The sequence below is a fragment of the Chroicocephalus ridibundus genome, chromosome 5, assembly GCF_963924245.1.
Source record: "Chroicocephalus ridibundus chromosome 5, bChrRid1.1, whole genome shotgun sequence".
NCBI lineage: Eukaryota > Metazoa > Chordata > Aves > Charadriiformes > Laridae > Chroicocephalus > Chroicocephalus ridibundus.
The window spans coordinates 41,620,498-41,643,849 of NC_086288.1; the positions used below are offsets into that span (position 1 = coordinate 41,620,498).

Below are 23,352 nucleotides of genomic sequence, written 5' to 3' on the forward strand. Positions count from 1 at the left end.
ATTTGTTGAATCTCCTGTAGGCCAATTAATTACTCAGCATGTGTCTTATTCCTTATCCAAGGAAATACATAACCACCGGCTTTTTTTTGGAAGCAGAGGACATGCACTGACTAGTAAGACAATAATAATAAAGAGTACTTGCTTTATAAAAACAGACACTACACAACAGTAAACTGATTTACTAATATCATGGTGACAAAAAAAGTACTTACGGTCTGTTCCAGAGAGAGAATCTTCCATCGATAACTGAGCTAGAGGAACTACCAACTCAGATGCCCCAGATCCCCATTTTTTGCGATCTCCTTGAAGAGGATGGTCACCTTCCTGTTGTTCCCCACCATCTTCAGATTCAGCCAATTCAGGGATATTTTTGCACTCCTTTTTTCCTTTCTCATCTTCTTGAGCTTTAAGATTTTGATTTAATCTTCTCAGTATTTCTCGTTTACTCTGAAATAAGGGCCAACATATATAACTTAAAATAGCACCTTCCTTAAACGGAAAAGAAAACTAAATCAAACTGAATACAATTTTACATACTTGCATTGCAAAATCTGGCTTTTTTATTTCCTCCTCAGTTTCCTGGATAGCGGTTACATTTTCATCCTTTAAGTCCAAGAAGCATGAAATACAATGTAGAAGAACACGTCAGAGAAAAATAATCTTGAGAATATTAATAGACATAATAGTGAAAAAATCACCTCTAAAACATTTTCATTGACAACTGCAGATAAACTGAGACAGAATATATGACACTTCTGTATTTATGGGGCTTCCCAAAGACAGAATTTCAAGGGCAGCTTCAGTCTTTGAACCATTCACTATCTGAAAGTGGTGAGTGAATGAAACAGCCTCAGTTTAAGCAGACAGGTGAAAATTCAGAGCATGAACATGTAGAGATAAAGCTAGACAGGACCTCTACAGCAAAATGCCACCAAATTCCAATGCTAGAAATGAGTAATTCTATGAGGGAACAAAAAAAGTGGCAAGGACGGAGTCAAGGAGCACCTGTAAAGAAAAGCAGAAGGGAGAAGAGACAACTTCAGTGATTACAACATACATAATGTCAAGTCACTAAAGAAAACAGTAGTTCCATGATATCTGAAAATGTACGGGAAAGCCTGCCCAGATTAAGTTGACTGAGACTAGGCAGATATTCGTTTGTGTGGTGCGTTCTTTGGGAAAACATCCTGCATTGTTCTAATCTGCCTCAATTACAGGAGCAATGAGATTTCAACCACTACATAAAACCTACCAGGCTTCCAAAAGCAAATTAATTTAGAAAGTACATTTACTCTTCAAAATTATAAAGTAGTAAATACGTAAAATAATAAAACTAAAAATTGAAGGAAAAATGTAGAAATTATAATCTTTGTGTACAAGGCTTGTCTTCTCCAATTGCTCTATGTGCTAATTTTCAGTCAGTTATAGTCACCATCTTGCATTACTGTAAGACAAACTACTCGCGTGGAAAAAAATTTGCTAATAATTTAAGTATTTGTCAAAACATGATTTACTGATTTTTCCAGCTACCAGCTGACATCTTTTAGTGTATTACATTTTCTATACACCATTTAGCACTAAGTTTCACTATATTCCCATAGTCATAGCCTTCAGGGTTGTATACAGTATATAACCTCACACTACACTGAAATCTAGAAATAGGTTAGGTAAAAACCCCAAAAGTTAACATTCAAATTAACAAAGACTGTGTTAAAAAGCTCAAATTCTACCAATGCCCACTTGTATGCTCAGTTTCACAATTGTTACTTAAATCAAATGGTGGTAGTTGAGATAAATGTGTAAGCATTTACAATATCAGAACCTCAGATCACAGAAAACAGAAATTAGAAAGTCTCTAATACTGTTTTAGACAACAAGAAACAACACTACCAGTTTCAGGTCTCAAACTTTATATTTTGTGTTATAATCAGCATATACTTTCAAACTCACTGAAAACAAGGATTAATATAAAGTAGTCCTATCATTCAAAATTTATTTTCTCACTTCCACCAGGTTACTAACTTGATGACTCCCCTCTTTAAGAGGCTGATGAAAATGCTGGTTAGTTGATGTCATCTTCCACTAGTCATTACTACCTTGATTACAACTGAAATTGCACCCTAGGGTTCATCATAAGTAAGCCATTTTGTTCAAAACCAACTGAATTTGAGTTTCAGCGCACAGATGTATTTCAACAGTTTCCAAGTTTTGTGGGTTTTTTTACTTTTTTTTTTTCTTTCACTGATTAGAAGCAACAAGTATCCTTAGCGATTCTTTTTCTACCTAATCTATAACATTCTTCTAAAAATTCTTTTTCAAATCGGTTTGGTTTTTTCACCATTAATTTTACGCTCTTCACAAAAGTACCTACCACACCCACTTCCTTCAAAGCAGAAGTCATGGAGATGACTGGTGTACCAGGCTTCACTGGAAGTTGTGGCTTAGGAAGAGCCGCTCCAAGCTCTTGTAGTCCATGCACAGGACTGTGTTCTGTAGCTCCCACATGAAAAGGCACATTAGGATTCTTTACCCCTTTCGCTATCAGCTGCATAGATTCAATTAAAAATTTTAAATCAATAAATTAGCTTCAAGACTTCTCACATTAAACAGAGTATTATAAAATAGGCTCATGTAAACCTTAAAAAAGGACAATAATGCCCTACTTTTCATACAAAAACAACTGACAACTGCACACGTAAATGATTTCCAGTTTATCAGTTGCACAACATCCTGGGTTTTGTAGTGGTATTTTACCAGTTGGACTTGTCACTGCACAGCACACAGTAGCAAAAGAAGATTAAGTATACATTTCTAAGTTACAGATTGTTAATAAAATGCTTAAGGTAATCCTAATGATTCTTAGGGTTGATGTTCTTAAATTCTTGAACCAAATTCTTCATTCAAGTATACCCAAGATTAGGCTTCTAATGAGGGAATTCTGACTGACAGATGCTCTCCTCCATTTCAGAAGAGATACTGTGATTTTTTTTTTTTTTTCAAGCTTAGATAATTAGTTTAAGATTTTAGTTACACAGAGATATGGCACTATATACTTTGACTGCATGTAACAAGATTTTCTTACGTGTTCTTCCCAGGCTCTCTTCTCTCTTTCATATGCTTCCTTTCTCTTTCGCTCTAACTGTTCTTTCAGAACTGCAGCTCGAGCATTTGCTTGGGCCTGTAGTAAACAAACAAGCAAAAAAAGACCAACTTAAAACCATAAAAAGCATTAGTACCCCATTCCATGGAATGTTTTTAAAATAGAAATAGATCATCTTGCTTTCTCTCACTTATTACTGTATAGACTGTGAATGAAGGACTCCACTGACAGATCAAAATCACCACACAAGTATAACAACTGATCCTCTATGTTGAAATAATGGCAACTCCTAAAAATTTAATTACAGTTCTTGACTTGCATGGTTATACTTTTAGTGTACGTAGTCACATTAAACATAAAATTATAATCTCTACTTAAAATTAGTTTTAAAGCCAAATGCATTAATCAAAATATTAAATATTCAGTTTAAACTTTACATACTCAACATAAACACAAAAAGCTTCTGGTTAGCTAGAATAGATAAGATAGCAAGTATTACCCTACTTATTCTATGTATTGTACGGTAGAGATAGTTATTGATAGAAGACCACCACAGGGAATAAAGTGCCAATCAAACACTGGATTTCTGTGAAACACATTTGTTTTAAATGTACTTCGTCACACAGGTATATAGCTCACCTTCCAATCCCTATGGAGCCCATGTAAGCACACTCACAGAAGAGGTTTTGCCCTCCTTTATTCTTTGAATTAAAGTTGTTGTTATTTAAGGTATGTCTTCCTTTCCCTTTCAGTATCAAAATACTATTTTAGTTATACCAAATTGCCTTTAGGACTAAAGCTAACCTAGAGAAAAATCTCAACGGCAGGGACGGAAAAAATCCTTGACTTACTATGCTAAGTCATAACATATTTAAATCTACTGAGATGAAACAGTGAACAAATGTGAAAACAGTAAGTTCCATCCCCTCCATCCCCACAATTACCTTCTGCGCTTCTATCTTTTTCCGTTTCAGTTCCGCTTCCTCACTTGATTCTTGTCCATCAGAACTGGCAGCTTCATTCTGCAAAGTAAATGATAATTCTTTGAGGACTTTAATTCATGTATTTAAAGCTGCGTGATATTAAATGACTACACAGATCATTTAGACTGACTGTATGACTAACACAGGTTACAATTTCACTAGGTAACTCCTGACTCAAATGCAATGGCCACTTGGAATGAACTTAATCTTTGAGATTTGTGGGGTTTTTTTGATTATTTGGTCGGTTTTGTGGGCATGTTTTCATTTTAAAAGACATGAAGCTTTTACAGGCGAGGAAGAAAGTAATGTGCCTACTGTTGCCAAGGAAGTGACCTAACGATGCTGGGCTCTCACCTGCCATCCCTCATCACCGTTGCACGCTCTGCAGGTAAGTTATACAAGAAAGGTTTGAAGCTCTGGAATTCCAGTTTCTTCCACTGCATGTGTTCCAGGGAAGCCAGAATTAATTCATTCTCACTTAATTCAATAATTCTCAATTGATTCATTAATTAATTCTACTTCACTCACAGGTGAGGTAGAAAATGGTGACAAGTAAGAATATATGAGGTCTGTCTCAGAAATCCCTCTTACTTCCTTCCGTGGCCTCTGCATATTCTAATTTACAGAACACAGTGACAGAGTTACACAAAAAAAGTTGTGAAAGGAACCTTTTATTGTTCATTACCAACTTGTGCAGACCTTTTATTTTAAAAAAATACCAAACTATTCAGAAGGCCTATTTAATAGGCTTCTTGCAGTATAAGAAAAAGAGTATTATTAGAAATAATTTGGGAAAACACAAGCAAGAATTTTAGGTAAATTTTTAAGTGAAAATAAAAAAAAAATAAGGTCATGCCCACCTTGGCTTCAGTCAGCTAACAGGAAAAAAGATGACTGGAAAGAATGCTGGAGGTAGAAAAACTTCAGAAAAATAATGTGGCACTTTTCACAGGCAAAGGAATGAATACATATGTTAATCTATTGTATATAAAATAGGATACTATGCGGTATAGTATACTATGCAGTAGCAATAGATATAAAATTGTTAATCAACATAAGGAAGTAAACATAGATATGACAAGATTTCATCTGAGATGGTGTTGCTCTAGAAGTGAGCCTCCTTGCATCCAGGTTTGCATCTGCAGGTCATCAAGAAAAAGCTTCTTAACCTTGGTCTCTGAATTCTGAAAATTAGTTTAGGCCTGCTTCCTGGAAAGATAATCTATTCTCAGTTCCTGAGGGCGGCATACCTTTTGGGACATACAACACTACCACAGGTAAGGTTCAGCTATTGGGAAAGGAAGTAAGGTTCCTGATAATCCTAATAACCCCTACAGATAATCAATGCCATGGTCACACTTACAGTACTTTTGTTTGATTTTACTAGCAAAATCAGCCTTGGCCTCCAGAGAACAGGTTTCTGGAGAGTACCTTTACTTCTGCAGTTAACCACACTGCAGGTAGAGTGTGGCTGCTCCTGATTTTGACAAAAAGCGTTGCAGCTGCTCAGTGAAAAAAAATGAAAGAAATTGTGCAGTACAGCAATGGCTCTATGCTGGTAACATTTTCGCACTGTCGTCAGTATTCTAAGTGTATTCATGAGCCACAGTAAGATTTCATAGGCCTGTGTATAGAGATGACTAGCCCCACTGCAACAGTTTTGAAGCAGAGGACACAGAGTTACAAGTGAAACTAGCACCCAATGCAATTAAGACAGCATGGGCTTATGGTGCATTAACTAAGCATTTTATGCAAGTCAGCTCTAGTGATAACTTCACTGACCAGCCTCTACAGTAACTTTATAGACTCACAAGATCTTGATTTTCCTCTTGCTCCTTAAGACAAACTTAGGAGAACAGCCCATGTTGATTGATCCCTTAGCCACTCACACATCTTACAAAGTTTGCATAGTCTCCTCAGGTAGAAACATAAATAACTTTTGCTCTGTCCAGAACAAGGGGCAAGTGAGTCCAGAGGAGGGTCATGAAGATGCTCAGAGGGCTGGAGCATCTCTCCTATGAAGACAGACTGAGAGAGTTGGGGTTGTTCAGCCTGGAGAAGAGAAGGCTCCAGGAAGACCTTATAGCGGCCTTCCAGAACCTAAAAGGGGCCTACAGGAAAGACAGGGAGGGACTCTTTATCAGGGAGTGTAGTATTGGGCAAGGGGTAACAGTTTTAAACCGAAAGAGGGGAAATTTAGATTAGTTATTAGGAAGAAGGTCTTTACTATGAGGGTGGTGAGGCACTGGAACAGGTTGCCCAGGGAAGCTATGAATGCCCCATCCCTGGAAGTGTTCAAGGCCAGGCTGGATGGGACTTTGAGCAGCCTGGTCTAGTGGGAGGTGTCCCTGCCCATGGCAGGGGGGTTGGAACTAGATGATCGTTAAGGTCCCTTCCAACTCTAACCATTCTATGATCATTCATTTCAGATTTAAAAAGGCACAGGTTCCTCTTCAGTGCACTGAAGTTTTGCATCTCAATCAAGGGATTGAATTTGGCTCTCTTGCATCTCACCAGTGAGATGCACTCAAGGTCAAAGAAAATAGACAAAACAATTCAGAAGAAGTCACTAATACAGGGGGGGAAAAAAAATAGAGTATTTTAGTATTAAAGAAAACCAACCCCCAAAACCTAGAGCAATGCAGAACTCTCTCTAGTTGGGACAGTGGTCCAAAGAAACTGATTGGTACTAGGCATGCTCTTGCCTCGTATGTCCACTAAATATAGATAAGATGCATGAAAGCACTTAATATGGGTGCTTGACGGTACGGGTAAGGCAGGAACATTTCTCTAGTTTTAAATCACAAAGTACAATGTGAATCTATAAGGAGATGATCACTTGATGAAACCCAAACCACTCTATTAAGACAAATGGACAGGAAGGGGAAGAGCAGACAGGAGTACAAGATCACACAGTAAATTAATGAGAAGATGGAAACAACTCAAACCACATTTACTACATAGATTACCTCAAAAATGAAACTTTTTTTAAACAAGTAAATGGATAGCTTCCAAGGGTGCCTTGGATTATTCATTTGACATCTTAAGTGTTCATTCTGAATTAACTTTATGAACATTTTTTTGTTGTTGTATTACGAACATATTTTGGAAAAGCGATGTTTTTAAAAAAGTGTAATGATTAAATTCAGCTCATGCCAAGAATTTCTAACTTTATTACACACCTACAGAACATATGAAAAGAATTGCTTCATATGTACTCTGTGTAAGCATTGTCAAAGAGTGGCTTCTGGAGAAGTTTCTATAACTAAAAACAAATAAATATAAACAGGTAACCTTATGTTGTCCTGTTTTTAAAACATTGTTAGTTCACAGGCACTGAAGGTGCGTCCCCACACTGAAATAACAAACAGATTTTGCATATTCTAGAAGAAGAGATGGAAGTACACTAACTGTGGAACAGAATTAAATGTCAAAAAAATATGTCTATATATAAATCTGCCTATGAGAAAAGTCTTCCCGCAGGGATAGGGATAAAAGAATACATCTCACAGCAAACTTCCAGAAGTATTTAAAATTATTTTTCAAACCAACCTTCCCTCCACGAAGTTTTGCTCTAATCTGTTGACGTTCATTAAAGTTTTGTAGCCGGATCTGTCTTAATCTTGCCAAATACTCCTAAGGCAAAGAAAGGAAGTAAGTGTCAGTTATACTGAAACTGTCTCCAGCACAATTAAAGTACATAAGATTCCATAAAAAAAATTAAGATGGGAAAAAAAAAGAAAAAACCACCGCACTATTACTACCACCCTATTAGCATTTACTAATCTCCAGAAAAACTCTCATCTAATGAAAATAAAGAAAACTGGAACATATGTTCCCCAGTATTAAGCTATCATTACATTTTTATATCACTGAAGGCTAGGAATGGTTATATTTGTCACAACAGGATTAAAATACCTAGAGTCATATCTGTTTGTATGCGCATTCAGGAACCTCTCTGAGACAGACTGAAGTAGACAACTATTATTTTGATTTAAAAAAAAAAAAACACAACCACAAACACAACCAAACTCTAGACCTTTATACAGTAAATTATTTCCTAGTAATTTATAAAGTCCTTTTATTTTGTTACACAGATGAACCATGCAGGGAAGCTAGGCACAGTCAAGGTCAAAATAGCGCTGTTTGTGTGATGAGCGAAGTGGCAAACATGCGTCAAGCATACCTCTTCCTCCTTGTTTCTGGATTTCCTTCCTCTTGCAGAAATGGGCCTGCCTCCATAGATATCTGCCACGTTTTGCAGTGTGCCCTGTTTGCCATTTAATGGTATCAAATTTAAGGTGGCTGGGGTGGTAAAATTATCTGCTTTATCCAATAACTGTTCACTTACAAGAAACCAAATCCATCAATGATCTGCAGTTGTTCTGGAGTTAACCAATAACCCCTTTTCACTTCCATAAAACATGACAGTAGTAACTAAAAATCCTGAGTAGCCAAAGAGAGCGACTAGAGCTTTAAGAACATAGTTGACTTCTCCTTGCAATTCTGATCTTCTCCTGCTATGCCAGAAAGCCTAAATTCAGGTGGTCATAAGTCCTCCATCTGGATTATATACAAGTTGTGGCACAGAGCTGGCATTTCTGCCATTGTTGAACTAAGTCTAAAATAGAAGCGGAATCTTTGTATGTTCTTAGATTAAGCTTTTTCCACATGATTACTTTTTTTTTTCTTGAATATACTACAAGTAGCAAAAACTCAAAAACCTAATAAAATACTTCATTCACAATGTATAGCCTTGGTTAGTGTGATCCACTCTGTGTCCTAACTGTCACCAAAAGGATTCAACCTTTAAGGAAGTCCAATACAAAACAGTACAATAATCATTTAACTCCAGGTTTCCTGCTGGGATTCAAATCCAGAACATTTAAATTACTTTGTTCATGACAAGCCTCTGCTGAACAGGCTAAAAATATCTTGATTTGTTAACTCAACATACAATAAAGACAGTAAGTATACATGTAATAGTTACATCGACCTTCTGCCTTATAAATCGCAAGCTTGAGTGTGGAAAACAATCAGTAGGTAAATATACCTGTTAAGTTCTTGACAGGGAAGACCAAATCCAAATATTCTGGCTAAATACTCTCTCAGATTGAGCAAGAAATCAGTAACTCAAGGAAATAGCACATTTCTGGACTTCTGTGGTTTAGTGACTGGGGATCAGAGAATAAATTACAGGCACCATCCTGTGGTTAAGAAGTAGCATACCATTCATGAGGACTCCATGAATTCTGGTTTCCGCTTGAGCATTAAGTCATGCAAAATGAAAAGGAATATTTTCCATATTCACCTTTTTAGAAAGTATTTGTCTTTATTTTTAACTTTTTTATGCGCGTCTCTGAGCTTTGCAAAAGCTAACAGGCACTATTCAAGTCATCTCATTCTTCATTCTAGCTTTCAAGTCAGTCTAGGTGTTTTCATCAAACTGATGGACATTTATATCCCTGTTCTTAAACAAGAAACTGGAAGCAAGATTTTTGAGAACTGATTTTCTTTCTTTAGATTGTTAACTTTTACCTTCCAAAGACCAGGACTCAATGCTTTGCAATGCCACAGAGCTACAGCAAAGTAGCAAATTAGGTCAGCAGCTGTCTTAAAGAAGAGATGATTGAAAGTATCTCATCAACTCACCTACTGAGTCAAACTTTATATTATCACTTGAAAATTAAAATTGGCAGCAACTATATTTAACAGAAGCTGGGTAAATTAATGCAAGTCATTTGACTTACAGGTCTTTATACAACAAAGACTGCATATTAGTTCATGATTCCTACCAATTTCTCCTTTCAGATTATCATGGTCTGCTGGAAAATAGTCCCACCCCTATGTAAGAACTGCTGCCTGCCAGTCAAATCACTTTCCTGCACAAATAGAAGGAAGCTACTGAGAACACTGTCCACTAGTTAACCTCTAAAGAGTAAAGGTTTTAGAAACATCAACCTTGACAAAGATAGATGTCTTTATAATACCTTCTAAATAAGCAGAACATGTTTTTGTTAAACACGCTACTGTATCTGATCATTAGCTGTTATGTTTGATTAAACTTCATTCTATGTTCAAGCTATTGACTAATACAAAAAGTTTAATTTCAACAAAAACTAAAGCTATGAACAGAAAACCATGTAAATGAATGTTCTAAAATTCACAATATCACGTTAGACACATGCAAGAAAAGATATTTTCCTTTGTTGATAATTTACAGTCATGAGCGATGTATTGCACAATTCTGTTACATTTTAATAAAATCAATAGCAATATGCAAAAAACCTACCTCCCATTCATTTTTTTTTTTAGTATTTAAAGAAAATATTTAGCCAGCATTTCATGGTTACGATGCTACTTCCAAGATTCATAATGCATGCTGAAACAGTAATAAACATAGGAAGACCAGACTCCATACCATGTGTCCCTCAGCTCGAGCTTTGTTTTCCATAGCCTCTCTCTTCCGTTGCCAGAATTCTTCAACTTGCTTTGCTCTATCTGCAGCTATCCATCCTTTTTGCCTGAGTAATTGCAACACATAGCAAGATAAAAGTCTCTGAAAAACGACACTCAAGCCCCTCCCCCCCCTTTATTCTAACTAGGACAGACACAAAAAAAAGTAACTTTCTATGAGTAAGGCATCTTCAAAAAATGCCTTTCATCAGCCAAAATACAAGTCAGACTTCCACAAAATGGAGGAAGATAGGCTTAACTAAGTTAAAGGAACAATTTTAAAAAAAAAAAAAAAACAAACAAAAAAACCACAAACCAAACCACCATGCGGTCCTTCCAGATCCTGGTCACCAAAACAAAAATGAATGTCAAAACACAATCTTAGTGCAATCATTTCTGAAAATGTCTCAGCTTGTTTTGTTATTGTTATCGTTTGTGAAAAAGACGACCCCTTCAAGGTTACCCTTTAGAGACAAGCAAGACCTCATCACATGAGCCAGTCAGTAAGGTCAATACTGCAGCAGTCTTTCAAGACCGACCTACATTTGGAGTAAGAGCTTCTACCACTTTGATTATCAGTGCAGCACTAGTAGTCTCAGATTGTTCTGGCAGCTCCTTTTGGAGTATCTTCAAGGATTTTTGCTTGCTTTTAAAGGGACTGTGAAGGAATTTCCTACCTTAAAAGTAGGAAAGGTATGTATTTTTTCCACATGTTCCACCCCAGGTCAGGGACCTGCTTGGGTAGACAGAAGACCACGTTCAAATTACCATGCTCAACTGAGCACCTGGGAAGTCTCCTAGCACATACATACGATTATTTTGTAGAAGAACCAATTTCTGACAAATTGGTTAGAAGTGGACTCACAGGAAGCTTTCTATTAAAAAAAAAAAACACACAACCAAAACCTGAGAAATGGTGTAAGATATTATAACAAATGGTAGAATGATGAGGCAATCCCCTTTACAAGGTTTAATTAGCTTCATTTTACTACAGAGTATTGGCAGTCCAATGACAGACAGGAAGAAACTGGCAGAAGCCGATACCAATAACCCATCAGGCTGAGACAGTCAAAGAATCATTCTGCAATACAGGAGCTATTGCTAGTAATTTATAAATGAATTAGCACACTAATTAAACATCCTTGCATCTTATTTTTTCTCTTCTCTCACTGTCCCCCCCAGGCAACAAAGAAATGAAATATTTCCATATGCTACAATTCATTAAGAGGAAGACAGAGATAAAACTACTTTGATACAATAAAACACACACTGTAGCTGCTCTGAAGAGGTGAGATGATCCATGTAGGTGTTACTGGTAGAGAAACAAACACTTAATAATCTTGGTATACACATATTTGACTCACTACAAGATTTTTACTGTAACTGTTCGTTACATGTGAACTCAATTGGTGGATAGTGAGATCTGTCCAAACCTGCGTCATACAGCTGAAGTTTAGCTTACAGTGCTGGAGGAGAGGAGTCTCCCAAGCAAAAAAAAAAAACAAACCAAACCCAAACCTATTTGTCTTAAATCAAATGCACAGGAAAAACTCATTTCAACTAAATTTTACAAAAATGGTTTTCCCTACTCTAAAGCTGAGTGACTCGTTTTGCTAAAATATTTCAACTAGATTTCTTCTGGGATGCATTTCTGTCCAAGAGACAATTTTTAAAGACTGTTGATGCTGAAAATACTTAGATTTACATTAGTTGTGCTAGTGTAATCCGAAACATTGCAACTGGAAGATTTTTCAACTTCTTTAACATATGCTCTGAATTACCTATCTTTAAGAAAGTTGCAATTATTTAAATTCTTTGGTCGAGCTAAACATCCTGAATACTTATCTTTATATTTCACCTCCAGCTGAAAAAAAATAAAGTGCAGGAGAGAAACACTGCTAGGCTAGCTACAATAATAAAACTGCTTCCAGATAATAAAGTACAAATAATTATCACTTTTTAAATGCTAAGAAACCACACTTTAATTTAAGGTTAAAGGCAATCCAGTTTATAAATAGAAAAAAAAAGTCTACCTATTTTGAAACTTCTGCACAATATTTTGAGTGCTTCCAAGTTCATGTATTTGAGAAATATTGAATCAATTTCTCTTCATGATCTCAGTGCTATTCATAATTTGCAGCCCTCTACTATAGTTCCTTGCAATTTGAACACATTTAAAACAGTTTATCCAGGTGTAGCTAAGTAGCATTTAATATTGTCAAATGTGCAAGGCAAACAGTGTTTCCTAATCCAGGCAAGATTTGAGGATTGTGGCACTTTGTGCCAAGCACTGAGAATAAATATAGGAGGATGGAAACGTGCACCTACATCATCTGGGAAAAATACACCTTCCAGTACTGGGTTGTACTAGGAGGAATTTTAATTAGCTCACTTCAGGCCAAATTACTACAAAGAAAATAAAATATTCCTTATAGCTTGCAAAATTGTAAACATCAGCATTAAACATGTTATGTTATTGCTGCAAATTTTAAAATAGAAAAAATCTACAAAGACAAAATATATTGTCTTAAAACATAACTGCATAAAATTAGTTTAGAAGAACAAATACTTTTCTCACAGTAACTTCATTTATTTCTACCTCGATGGGATAAGTCATTTGATCTGCAGAAGTTTAAATGATGCATGAGAAAATTTGTCCCTCTTGGAAACTTAGTAATGCTCACATACTAAACTTCTAGAAAAAAGGTATTTTCCCCATTTACTGCTCAAGAGTGCAGACACAGTTCTTTGGGCAGTATTAACAGATCTGAAGGACAGTGAAGTTTTGAAGAAGTTACTTGAAAGAGTGAAATCATTAAGTAAAAGAACAATACTTGTTTACAATCCTTCTATATATAAAATACTCAGTTTATAGTCATTGCAAAGAATAAGCATCACCAAATTAAAAGCTCCACACCATTATAACACCTGGCATTCGCATCTCGACAAAGAAGGCTCCTGAAGTTTTCCACTGATTGATAAACAGGAGCTAACAGTTCTGGGAGCATTCTACATCCTTCTACGCTACAGTCCAACACTTAGATGTAGAGAGAGCAGTGAGAATGAGATGACAGGAGAATCTCAGCAGGTAACACAAAAAGTGGAACTATGAAAAAAGCAAAGGAGGAGGCTTATCGTGTTATCTGCAACTGCATTAAGCCAAGAAGTTTGGCTGAAATCGAGTTTAGTTACAGTTGTTAGTAATCCATTTTTTCCATTATTGGTGAAGCCAAAGTTTCCATTGGTGCTAAAAGAATTGTGGTCTGCGAGGGGTTAACACACAAACAGACAGCACAATACCAATGGATAAAAGTGATTTTGAGACATATCCAACTACTAAATGAAACAAGACACAGAACAAGAATCTAACATGTAGGGACAGATTTATGGATTATCATAGTCCAACCTGTTTGCATTGGCTTGTTTAGACACCTCCTTCAATCTTTTCATTTTTTTCCTAACTGCACCAGCATCAGGTGAATGATGATGACCTGCAGGCCCCTTAGGAACTCCTGGACGTATTCCAGGTGGAATTCCTCTGTAGATAAATATGTACAGTAACTTTCATTACTTTCATCTAAAGCAGACCACACACAATTTCTAATGGAAGGTAGCCATACCTTTCAACAACTTCTCGGCCTTGTACTTTCACCCTCAATTTGGCTTCCCTCTCTTCAGCTACTCTAATGTTTTCCTTTTGCTGTTGCATCTGGTCAAAAATAGCATGATAGTGTTCATATTGTCCTCTGGAAGACACAGGAAAAGCACCAACACCACCTCCACCGCCATAATATGGTGCCTGGAAATCAGAAGAGGTAGGGTAGAAATCTCAAACAGTGGTTTTAACAAGACCTTCCAATTTTCACCTCTTCAGTAGAATAAAAGTGTTAATATGTCCTGCAACAATTTTGAATTGGTCCTAGTTTTGCTCCTGGCATGCCCCGATTTTAACAAGCTACAAGACAGAAAAATTAAAAACTTATTTTTCTGTTAGCACTCCAGAATAACACAGTGTTTTACCTCCCTCTGATAATAGTCTGGTTATACATGAGACATCTGTGTCACATTTTGGAAGTCATTGGTAACAAATCCATTGGAGTGTAATTGGAGACAGATGTTCTACACAGCAGAAGTCAACGTTTTAGCACAATAGCTAGAAGTTATATAGTACTAACTGAAGTACTAATGAGTGATTTGTAGCCAAACACCCATTTTTTTCCATGAAGCTGAAAACAGTTAAGCACACTTCTGAGGCTGATGAATGGTATTAGGTGCAGATTTATCTGAGAATCCCCATAGTTACCAACCTGTAATTTGGTTTCATCACCAGAATTGATATGCTTCCCTACTAAAGCTCAGGTCAGCAGAGCATCTACAACATGCTACTGCTTTATGCGAAGTTATCTTTGTCATTCTCAAAGAATTAGAATTCCCACACCAGAGTTCATGTGAAAATAATAATAAAAAAATAAAATGTTGCAAGCAGCTGTGTACAGTAGTAGCCAAGGATGGATGCAGAAAATGTGAAACTGGCAAAACAAGGTTAAGGTTGTCAGCACATGCATAAAAACATTCCCTTTCTCCCTGGCAGAAGCAGTCAAATAGCCCATGGTAGTGAAGCTATGGAACCTGTTTTAACAATAGTGTCAATGTTCCTTCCAGAGTGGTCTAAGTATTTCAAGTAAATTCAAAGAGGTCAGTGCAGATGTGACAGGTTTAAGATTGCCTACTTAGAATTTCTTGAACAGATTATATTTGACAATAGAATTTAGCTCACGTTGAGTTTCAGTTGCTTATCACCCATCAATAGCTCCTCATAATCCATATAATGCAGTACTAACTGAAAGATTATCCAGGCATTCAAATAAATATGTAAGTATACTGTTCATCTGAATAAAGATAATTTACAAGACTATAGTTTCTACAAATAGAATGCTAAGTCTGGCTTTAGGCACTATTCAAGGTTTCACCTATCAGAGCTCACTTTTGAAAAAGGATTATCTAAAGAAATAGTATGATCAATCTCTAGGCAAATGCTATGAAGCAGGTGCTCATCAATAGTCTGCAGAACAGTTACAGCCCCTGCTACAAACCCAAAACCAAAGCCAAATCCTTGCCACCTCTTTTCCCTACCTTTCCTCAGAAACAGGTGCCAGCAACCAACCCCAAAAGACAACAGGAGGAGAAAATCATGCAGTGCATGACCCTGCTGTGCCTTCTTAAGATACTATATGGCTTGCATTATTGGAAAGCTTGAACAACGCTATTCAACAGCATCGTCAGGGAGTTGCTGGATACACTGCTTTCATTTTGGAGAAAGGAAAAGGATAATGAAGTCAAGAACACTGTAATAGTAAATGGAAACCTGGAGTGATGATAATCTAGCAACCTGCAGTAAGATTTTTACTAAACTATCCAGTGTGGAGAAGCCATTTCAATGAATTTTAAAGCATGCTTACCACGACATTTTACACCAGTGACACTTACTGAAAATATACACAGACACTGAACCTCTTTTCCTAGATGACTGAGAATATTGATAACAATGCGGCTGTAGCTACAACAGAACACTTTATATGTTTGCAGTGTCTAAGGACCTTGCAATAAAATTCTCAAAGTTAACCAGAAACATGACTGTTTTCAGGAATATATATAGCTCTGGTCCAAACGTGACGATGCTGATATATCATGTTGTATGGAAGCTTGCATTGGTGCCTGCCAGTTTCATCTTGAGACAGAGAGAGAGAGAGAGAACAGCAGCATAGGAACGAAATTATGTTTTTTGATTTTTCCATTAAATCAGTACCTGGTAGTTTTTAAAGTCTGCTATGCTTAAGTTTTTTTTATTTACGCTCTACTTACATGATGTGTGGCGCACATGAAAGATGATGTCTATTTTGAAATAACATACTTGATAAGCAGCTGCTGAAACCTGGTCAAGTGCTTGTGTATTCCTCATACTCTTGTACAAGGAACAGAAGATAAAACCTCCATTCATTTTGGCTCTACGACTCTGTCAGTACCCTAGTAAACCCTAACTAAAACCCTACTAAATGTGTTTAGGCCAATTATTTTTGTAAGACTTACTACCACCAGAACAAACAGCTGTGCTTTAATCCATTTTCCATGGTCAAATAGATTTACACCACAGCAATACTTAAAACTCCTCCAGTGGCTCAGTCTGATTAAAGTACTCACAGCTTTATATTCAAATAACTTCACGAGACTACTTTCCAGAACAGTTGTTTCCATGGAACTATGACACACACAAACAGGCAAAAAGAAACTCTCATAGGAATCAGACTAAATTATGTAATTAAATTATGCAAGAACTGAATGGCTAAAGAAATTACTGCTTTCAGAAAAAAATAATTAGATTTACTCAGGATTTTTCACCCCCCTCCTGATATTATATATCAGTATATATAAACATGACCATTTACGTTGCTATATAACAAAGAATGCTTAGAAGTAAGTGTTCAATACTGGGGAAGAGGGCCATTATCATAATATGAGAGCCTGGAAAAAGATTTCAACAAAAGAATTGAAGAACAAACTTGAATGTGGAAAAAGCTGTTCATGCATAGATTCAGCACAGGAAAAGTAGCAAAAGCAGGAGTGGCAAAAAAAAGAAAGTGGTGCATGAAAACCATCACTGGCAGAAAGAGATTAAGAAATTTAGTAAGTACTAAAAACGAAAATTGCACGTGACCTCCAAAAAGCCAGGGAAGAGTGTGTTACAAAGTTTTTCTTAAATTAACCATAGATTAATAATGGGCAGCCCCAAGAGTTGACATCCAAGAGCAGATCTTTCTGAAAAGAGAGGACCACACCAGATAACCAAAGGTGGGGGGAACAGACTACACCACATTTCTGCATCTGCTGCCAACCTTAACATCACCACTTCCACCTGAACCAAGCACATTCCTCCATCCTTGTTCCCTGGCTCTGTTTATTCGTTCCATCTGAAGGAGAAAACAATACAGGAAAACATAATTCAAGGAATCACTATGTAAAAACTGAACTTCACTATTAACACATTTTAAACATATTTTACCCTTTCTTTTTCCAATCTTCTCATTTCATCTGCCTTCAGCAAACTGATCTGCAATGTGCAAGGATTAAACATGTTTAGTAACTGGAAAATTAAACCGTTCTATATTCTTATGCAACATGTAACACACCACAAGCTATTTCATTAAAATTACTATGGGTGGAAAAAAAAAGTCTCGAGAATCTTGTCTACCTGGTCTCTCTGGCGTTTTTCAGGCAATTCTAACCTTTTCTTTTTTGAAGGTTCCTGAAAAATAAGCATATAATTTAGTATTTATTACTAAGCCGTTATTCTGTCAAGTCTCTGTCAAGACAGCTTAGTGCTCCAATTGCTGGTGTGTGTCCACAAAGATTAAAAAAAATTTTTTTTTAAAAATCACTGTTACATAACGTTTGGGAAAAGAGATAAGGAGGAAAGGTTTGAAGGTTTTATTTTGTCATTCTTGCTCTGGACTTAGCTTTTGCTTAGTTTGAAAATTAACAGATGATTTCATGATACCTCAAACATTTTCCTCCTTTCTTCTCCTGGATTCATTTTCTTCACTGGAGTGGGAAAGGCCTGGATAAAAGGTGAAACTTCAAATTAGATAGCACGATGCCAGAATGAGAGAAAAATTCTAATCAGAAAAAAAAAATTCCTAAATCCACAGCTTAGTAGATGCAAAATGGGGTTTAAAATAATTAATTTTTCAGGAGATTTTAAATGAAAAGGATGAGAATCTAAGGGGTAAATGCTGCAGTACTCGCTCATCCTCTACTAAACGCTCTGTCTTAAAAGCTGAAGGCAGTAATTTTAAAATCTGTTTTGTCTTAATTTTTCTTCTCTGGCAATATCATTCTGCATTACAATCTGTTCCTATTATAAGTCTTTGAGGGTCCCTAGATATTAACATTCGCTTTTATTTGTAGAACAGATTTATTAGGTTATCCTTAGGCTCTTTCACTTGGGTAACTCTAACTAAGCTTCCTGCTACCTATGGAAGAAGAGAACGCAGCCATTATTGAACACCTGGTGAAGACAACCTGTATGTAATAAACCATCCTGCTTACTCTAGTCTTCTCAAAAAAGTATTGGTTGCTTTTAAAGCATTTTTTTTCTGACCGTACTAGAACACAGAGAGCTTCATAGTATTTTCTTTTGATGACCTAAAATCTTATCACATGAGTACTTTAAAATCAACTATTTCAGAAGATGGAAGCATTTAGAGACTTAAGCCAATGTAGTTCAAGTACAGTGAGTTAACATAATATCACTAAACAAAGGAGATGATGGTTACAACCTCCTCTGAAAAGCCAGTTGAGAGCTGCAAGCTCAGACTACCCTGAAACAACAGCAAAGAGAAGTAAGTTTCTATTACCCTGTGCCCATTGTTTTTATCCTACACCTTATCCCTTGTCACTAGGTATAATTCAAACAAAGAGTACCTCTTAAAATTGCAGCATTACTGACTCCTTACATGCAGCAAAGAGGATATTTCCTTCAGTCTCTACCCTGTCACTTTGTCTCCATGCAAGTTGGATTAGAGTTGGCTGGTGAAACTGATTATAGAGAACAGCAGACTGGCAGATGGTTGTGCAACCAAGCTTTAAAACATATAAACCTCATGGTCTCATAAGGACACACAAAGAAGTCTGTGTCTTCCCTTCTTGCTCTTTTTCACAAGGCTTGTTGTGTGCTTAATGAGTTTTTCCCGAAACCTCCAATAACTTTTGAACTTCAAGGATAAGTTATATCTTAGGGATAATTTTCTATCCACCTATCAAATTCAACAGATAAAGAACTCAGTATTATGTTCCCCAAAGTGCCATGGGAAGAAGGAAAAAAATAAAAAACCCAACTCCAAACCCACAAAAAAACATCCCGCCACAACAACAATATTACTCATTCAGAAGAAAATTTGAATTAATTCTCCTGCTGAAGAAGGAGCTTCTTGGTTGGTAGTTGTTTGGCACGTGCATATAGCTCAAAATTAGCTGTATCTTAAACATCTCCTGACCATGCAGTAATTAAAGGAATACAGAGAGAGAAAAAAAAAAGTTTTATGTAATAAGGAGTACAGAGAAGATGACTGAAAAAGATCAGAAGTACTGTATGAAGGTATACAGAAGATTATTTCTCATTAGCGCATGGAATTAAGTCTAGGAAACTCCTCTTCCAATTATACAATTTCTCTGGCTGACACACTTCAGAAAATGACTAAAAAGTTTCTTATGTTTTGAAAATTTGCCATTGTTTTAGAACAAGAAAGATGCAAAGAATCTTATCCAGTGTCGATGATCTTGATATACCTGACAGACTTCCAATATTTCTAAGAGTGGTCAACACCAACAAAGGAACTGAAAACATGCAAAGCACATCTAATTCAGCAGTGGAATTAAAAACAAACCTAAGGTAGCAGTCTCCAAAACTCATATTAAAAACAACTAAACAAACAAAAAAAATCAATAATGAAGCAAGCCAAGCATTTAAACTACTACTACTCCCTTTGCAGAAGCATGTGTCCATTTAAAAGACATTTTGAAAGAAATGCATAGTATTTTCATAGCGTTTAAATAAGGTATAAGCAAACCAGTTCAATTTAAGTAACTTAGCTTCTTACCTGTCTAGATTTAGCCAATGGCTTCCTCTCACTAGGTTTTTTAGGTGCATCACAAGACTTCCTGATCACTAAAGGCACTCCATATTTTGCAGCAGGTTTAGTAATTTTCTGAGCTGGTGCAACTGAAGTCAGTATTTGTTCTTGAGCTGGTCTTTTAGCTAAAAAGAAAAAGCTTGGTTTACAGCTATCCAGGCTGGCCTGTGTACCATATTTCCCTTTCCCAAGGTCTTGGAACAGCAAAGCTGGAAGAAAATGGGTGAACTGCTAATAGTTCACTCACACGGCCTGATGCATAAGTGCAATATGCCCAGGTGTCCAAACCAACTTGATAAGAAACAGCAGAAAACAAACCCTGAGCTTTTCACTCTCAGCACTTCGCTTTAAACTGTAGAATTGAAGCTTATTTCATCTGCCATCGTTTATTATACAATCGACACAGACAAAGGGAAAAGTTTTCCTAATGAAATGGAGGGACAGGCTTCCCTCCACTAGTGACACTGGAGTGCAACCCGCAACACTAATGTCAGCAGAGGATGAGTTCTGGAAGAGCTTCAGTGGCCTTCAGAGATACTGTTTTCCCTGTAGAGTTCCTGATAATATGCCAATATTGCAGTTTTAATTCTGCGCTAGCAGGGCTTTCTTACCACAGAATAGCAGGACAGCAGTGAAACACATAACACTATCAAAAGACACCAAAGCACTTGCCATGGCTTCAAGGAATTACAAGGAAATAAAATAAAGAGGAATAAAATCTAGGAAAAAAAAAGGTAAAATAATGCAGGAAAATGAAGTAAGGTAAGACTATTTGACAAAGTTAAACAAGTTTGGGCTGAAGTCAGGGCTTAATCCCAGAATCTCTAACAAAACCTCCCACATGATATATATATATTTTTTATTATTATTTTTATTTTTTTTACAAGAAATGGTATTTCTCATTATCTGTTTGTCATTACTAAGGGGGACAAAAAAATCGTACAATAACAACATAAATTGTTTCCAGTATTTGCAGTCTTCATTGTCTCTAAGTTTTGGAAGCGTAGCACACTGCAAGAAGAAAAAGTACACCTAAAATATGACAGGACCATAGTTTATACTTGCATCATTTGTAGCATACATACATCCAGCTCCGTGGGGGAGAAGGGAAAATTGCTTCCCTCTTGTTTGTCCTGAAACTTCTAGGATCAGGTATAAGAACATACCAAAACTAACAAAAGAACAAAGCTACATACACTATCTTGCCAGAGCTGAAAGCAAAAGCACTTTACACACTTGCTTACCTGGTGCAGCCTGTGGTCCAAACTTCTGGAAGATTTTGTGATTGAATTCTTCTGCAATAAGCTAAACAAAAAATTGAACAGTTAGCCAACAGTATTTGTATCTGAAGCTAGAGAGAACTCCTTTTCAAAGTGTGCCACTCCCACTAATAGTATTTACTGTAACTTCATTTTATATGAATACTCAACTTTATGTATTCAATTTAGTATCACTAACATTAATATGAAGCTGGATTTAGGATTTTGAAATATTTTTGCTGTAACTACTCAAATAATTTTTAAAAAAGCAATTTAGTTTGACTTCAGGTAGCATGTGTTACCTCATTTATGAGCTAGCTAAGAATCTAGAAGAAAGTTAATAAGAGCATCAACATAGTTTTATGCATAGTTCATTTTAGATTCTTGTACAGTTGCCAAATTGCACTTCAAATTGTCAGACAGCTTGTGTCAAAAAAATAGCCCTTTAGAAACACTTGCAGTTTTTAGTTTCTCTATCCTTTTCAAGATGGGAAGATGACTACACATGTGGATATCTAGGAACAATATGTATGGTGTGCTGTCAGGCATATCAAATTAGCATAATAAAATCTGGAAGACAGCCTTACTGGAGTAAAAAAAAAAAAAAGGAGTCTAGACAAAGAACATTCAAACACGAACAGGCCATCATCTCACATCATATTGAATACCATATGTAGCTTTGAACCCAACACCTCAAAAACCATGTAGTAGAAATGAAAAAGGTTTAAAGAAGAGCAGCAAGGATCTAAGTGCTGAAAGGCTTCAGTACAAAGAATAAGCTTGTTCTTCAGCCTATAAAAAGATGACTGAGATGTAATGTGACAGGTCTAGAATACATGCGATTTTGCAGAGAAACACACAAGGGCAGCAAATGATGATACCAATACGGAAGTGGGGTACAACTGAATACAAGGAAGAAGGTTTAGACTAAACAAAAGTGATGCTTTCTGCAATAAGTAGCAGACCTATGAAGTTTCTCACTGATGATAAAAACTTACACATGTTCAAGGAGAAATCAGATAAGCTCACAGATGAGAAATCTATTGAGGATGAGTAAATACCAAAGCTGATGCAATTGAGACAAAAGATGAAGGCTGGGAGAGCATTATAGGGTAATGTCACATAGGCTTGCCTTGTTCTTATAGGGCTCACCAGGCACTGGTTATGGTCAATGTTCACCGCTCACATGATATAGAGTGAGACTAACTTTTAGCTGAGCCAGCACCACATTGGCGTTTTCTAACTTCCTGCTCTCAAACTTCTTGCTGAACCTGAGTACGGCAACTGGTGCTACCAATACAGAATATTTGAAGGATGTGAACTGCAAAGATATTTTTCACAACAGTAGAGCTACTTGAAGACAGATAATGGTCATATGACAGACCACCTTTCTAGAGACGGAGCATGCCAGGAATGTGTTACTTAACATTCTGACAACAACTGACAGCAATGTTAGCTGAATAGTCCCTAAACCACAAGGTTTTAAGGAACAGTCTTTATAGAATCTTGAACCATCCAGATTATTTTCATTTGCTTAGAGACTACCAGTCAGTTACAATAGATGCTGGAGAGTTAAAACTGAGAAAAACAAGAACCAAAGCGCAGAACCTAGGGCTCTGCACACGAAGGCAGAAAAACTGTTTAACTCATACAGTCTGACATCAAAAGATGCTCTAAGCAAGAAGACACACATAAGAACAGTCTCATAACAGTATTTCAACGCTAATTTAGATCCACTCTTTACTGTAACTTATTAACTATGAAAATTAAGAAAGAATTTATCTAAAACTGGAAGACTGATTTCCTGTCATTTAAGAGCAGGATTTCAGCAATAGTTGCAACATGTTGAAGATGTCAACCATGGAAGA

At 36.5% G+C, this 23,352-nt stretch overlaps 1 protein-coding gene across 5 annotated transcripts in view; it reads right to left on the bottom strand.

Annotated features, from left to right (window-relative positions):
* Positions 1-23,352, bottom strand: part of NEK1 (NIMA related kinase 1) — a 51,444-nt gene that overhangs the window by 14,885 nt on the left and 13,207 nt on the right. For 3 of the 5 annotated variants that reach the window (XM_063336303.1, XM_063336305.1, XM_063336304.1), the window contains exons 10-25: positions 21,470-21,530; positions 20,193-20,350; positions 18,092-18,151; positions 17,786-17,839; positions 17,597-17,644; positions 17,430-17,504; positions 14,160-14,338; positions 13,946-14,077; positions 10,505-10,607; positions 8,270-8,353; positions 7,636-7,719; positions 4,045-4,122; positions 3,083-3,178; positions 2,372-2,545; positions 538-603; positions 213-447 (exon numbers count right to left, since the gene is read on the bottom strand). In XM_063336303.1, coding sequence (XP_063192373.1) covers positions 213-447; positions 538-603; positions 2,372-2,545; positions 3,083-3,178; positions 4,045-4,122; positions 7,636-7,719; positions 8,270-8,353; positions 10,505-10,607; positions 13,946-14,077; positions 14,160-14,338; positions 17,430-17,504; positions 17,597-17,644; positions 17,786-17,839; positions 18,092-18,151; positions 20,193-20,350; positions 21,470-21,530 — 1,687 coding nt within the window. The remainder of the gene's footprint in view (positions 1-212; positions 448-537; positions 604-2,371; positions 2,546-3,082; positions 3,179-4,044; positions 4,123-7,635; positions 7,720-8,269; positions 8,354-10,504; positions 10,608-13,945; positions 14,078-14,159; positions 14,339-17,429; positions 17,505-17,596; positions 17,645-17,785; positions 17,840-18,091; positions 18,152-20,192; positions 20,351-21,469; positions 21,531-23,352) is intronic. The other 2 variants (XM_063336306.1, XM_063336307.1) reach the window with 2 other exon arrangements.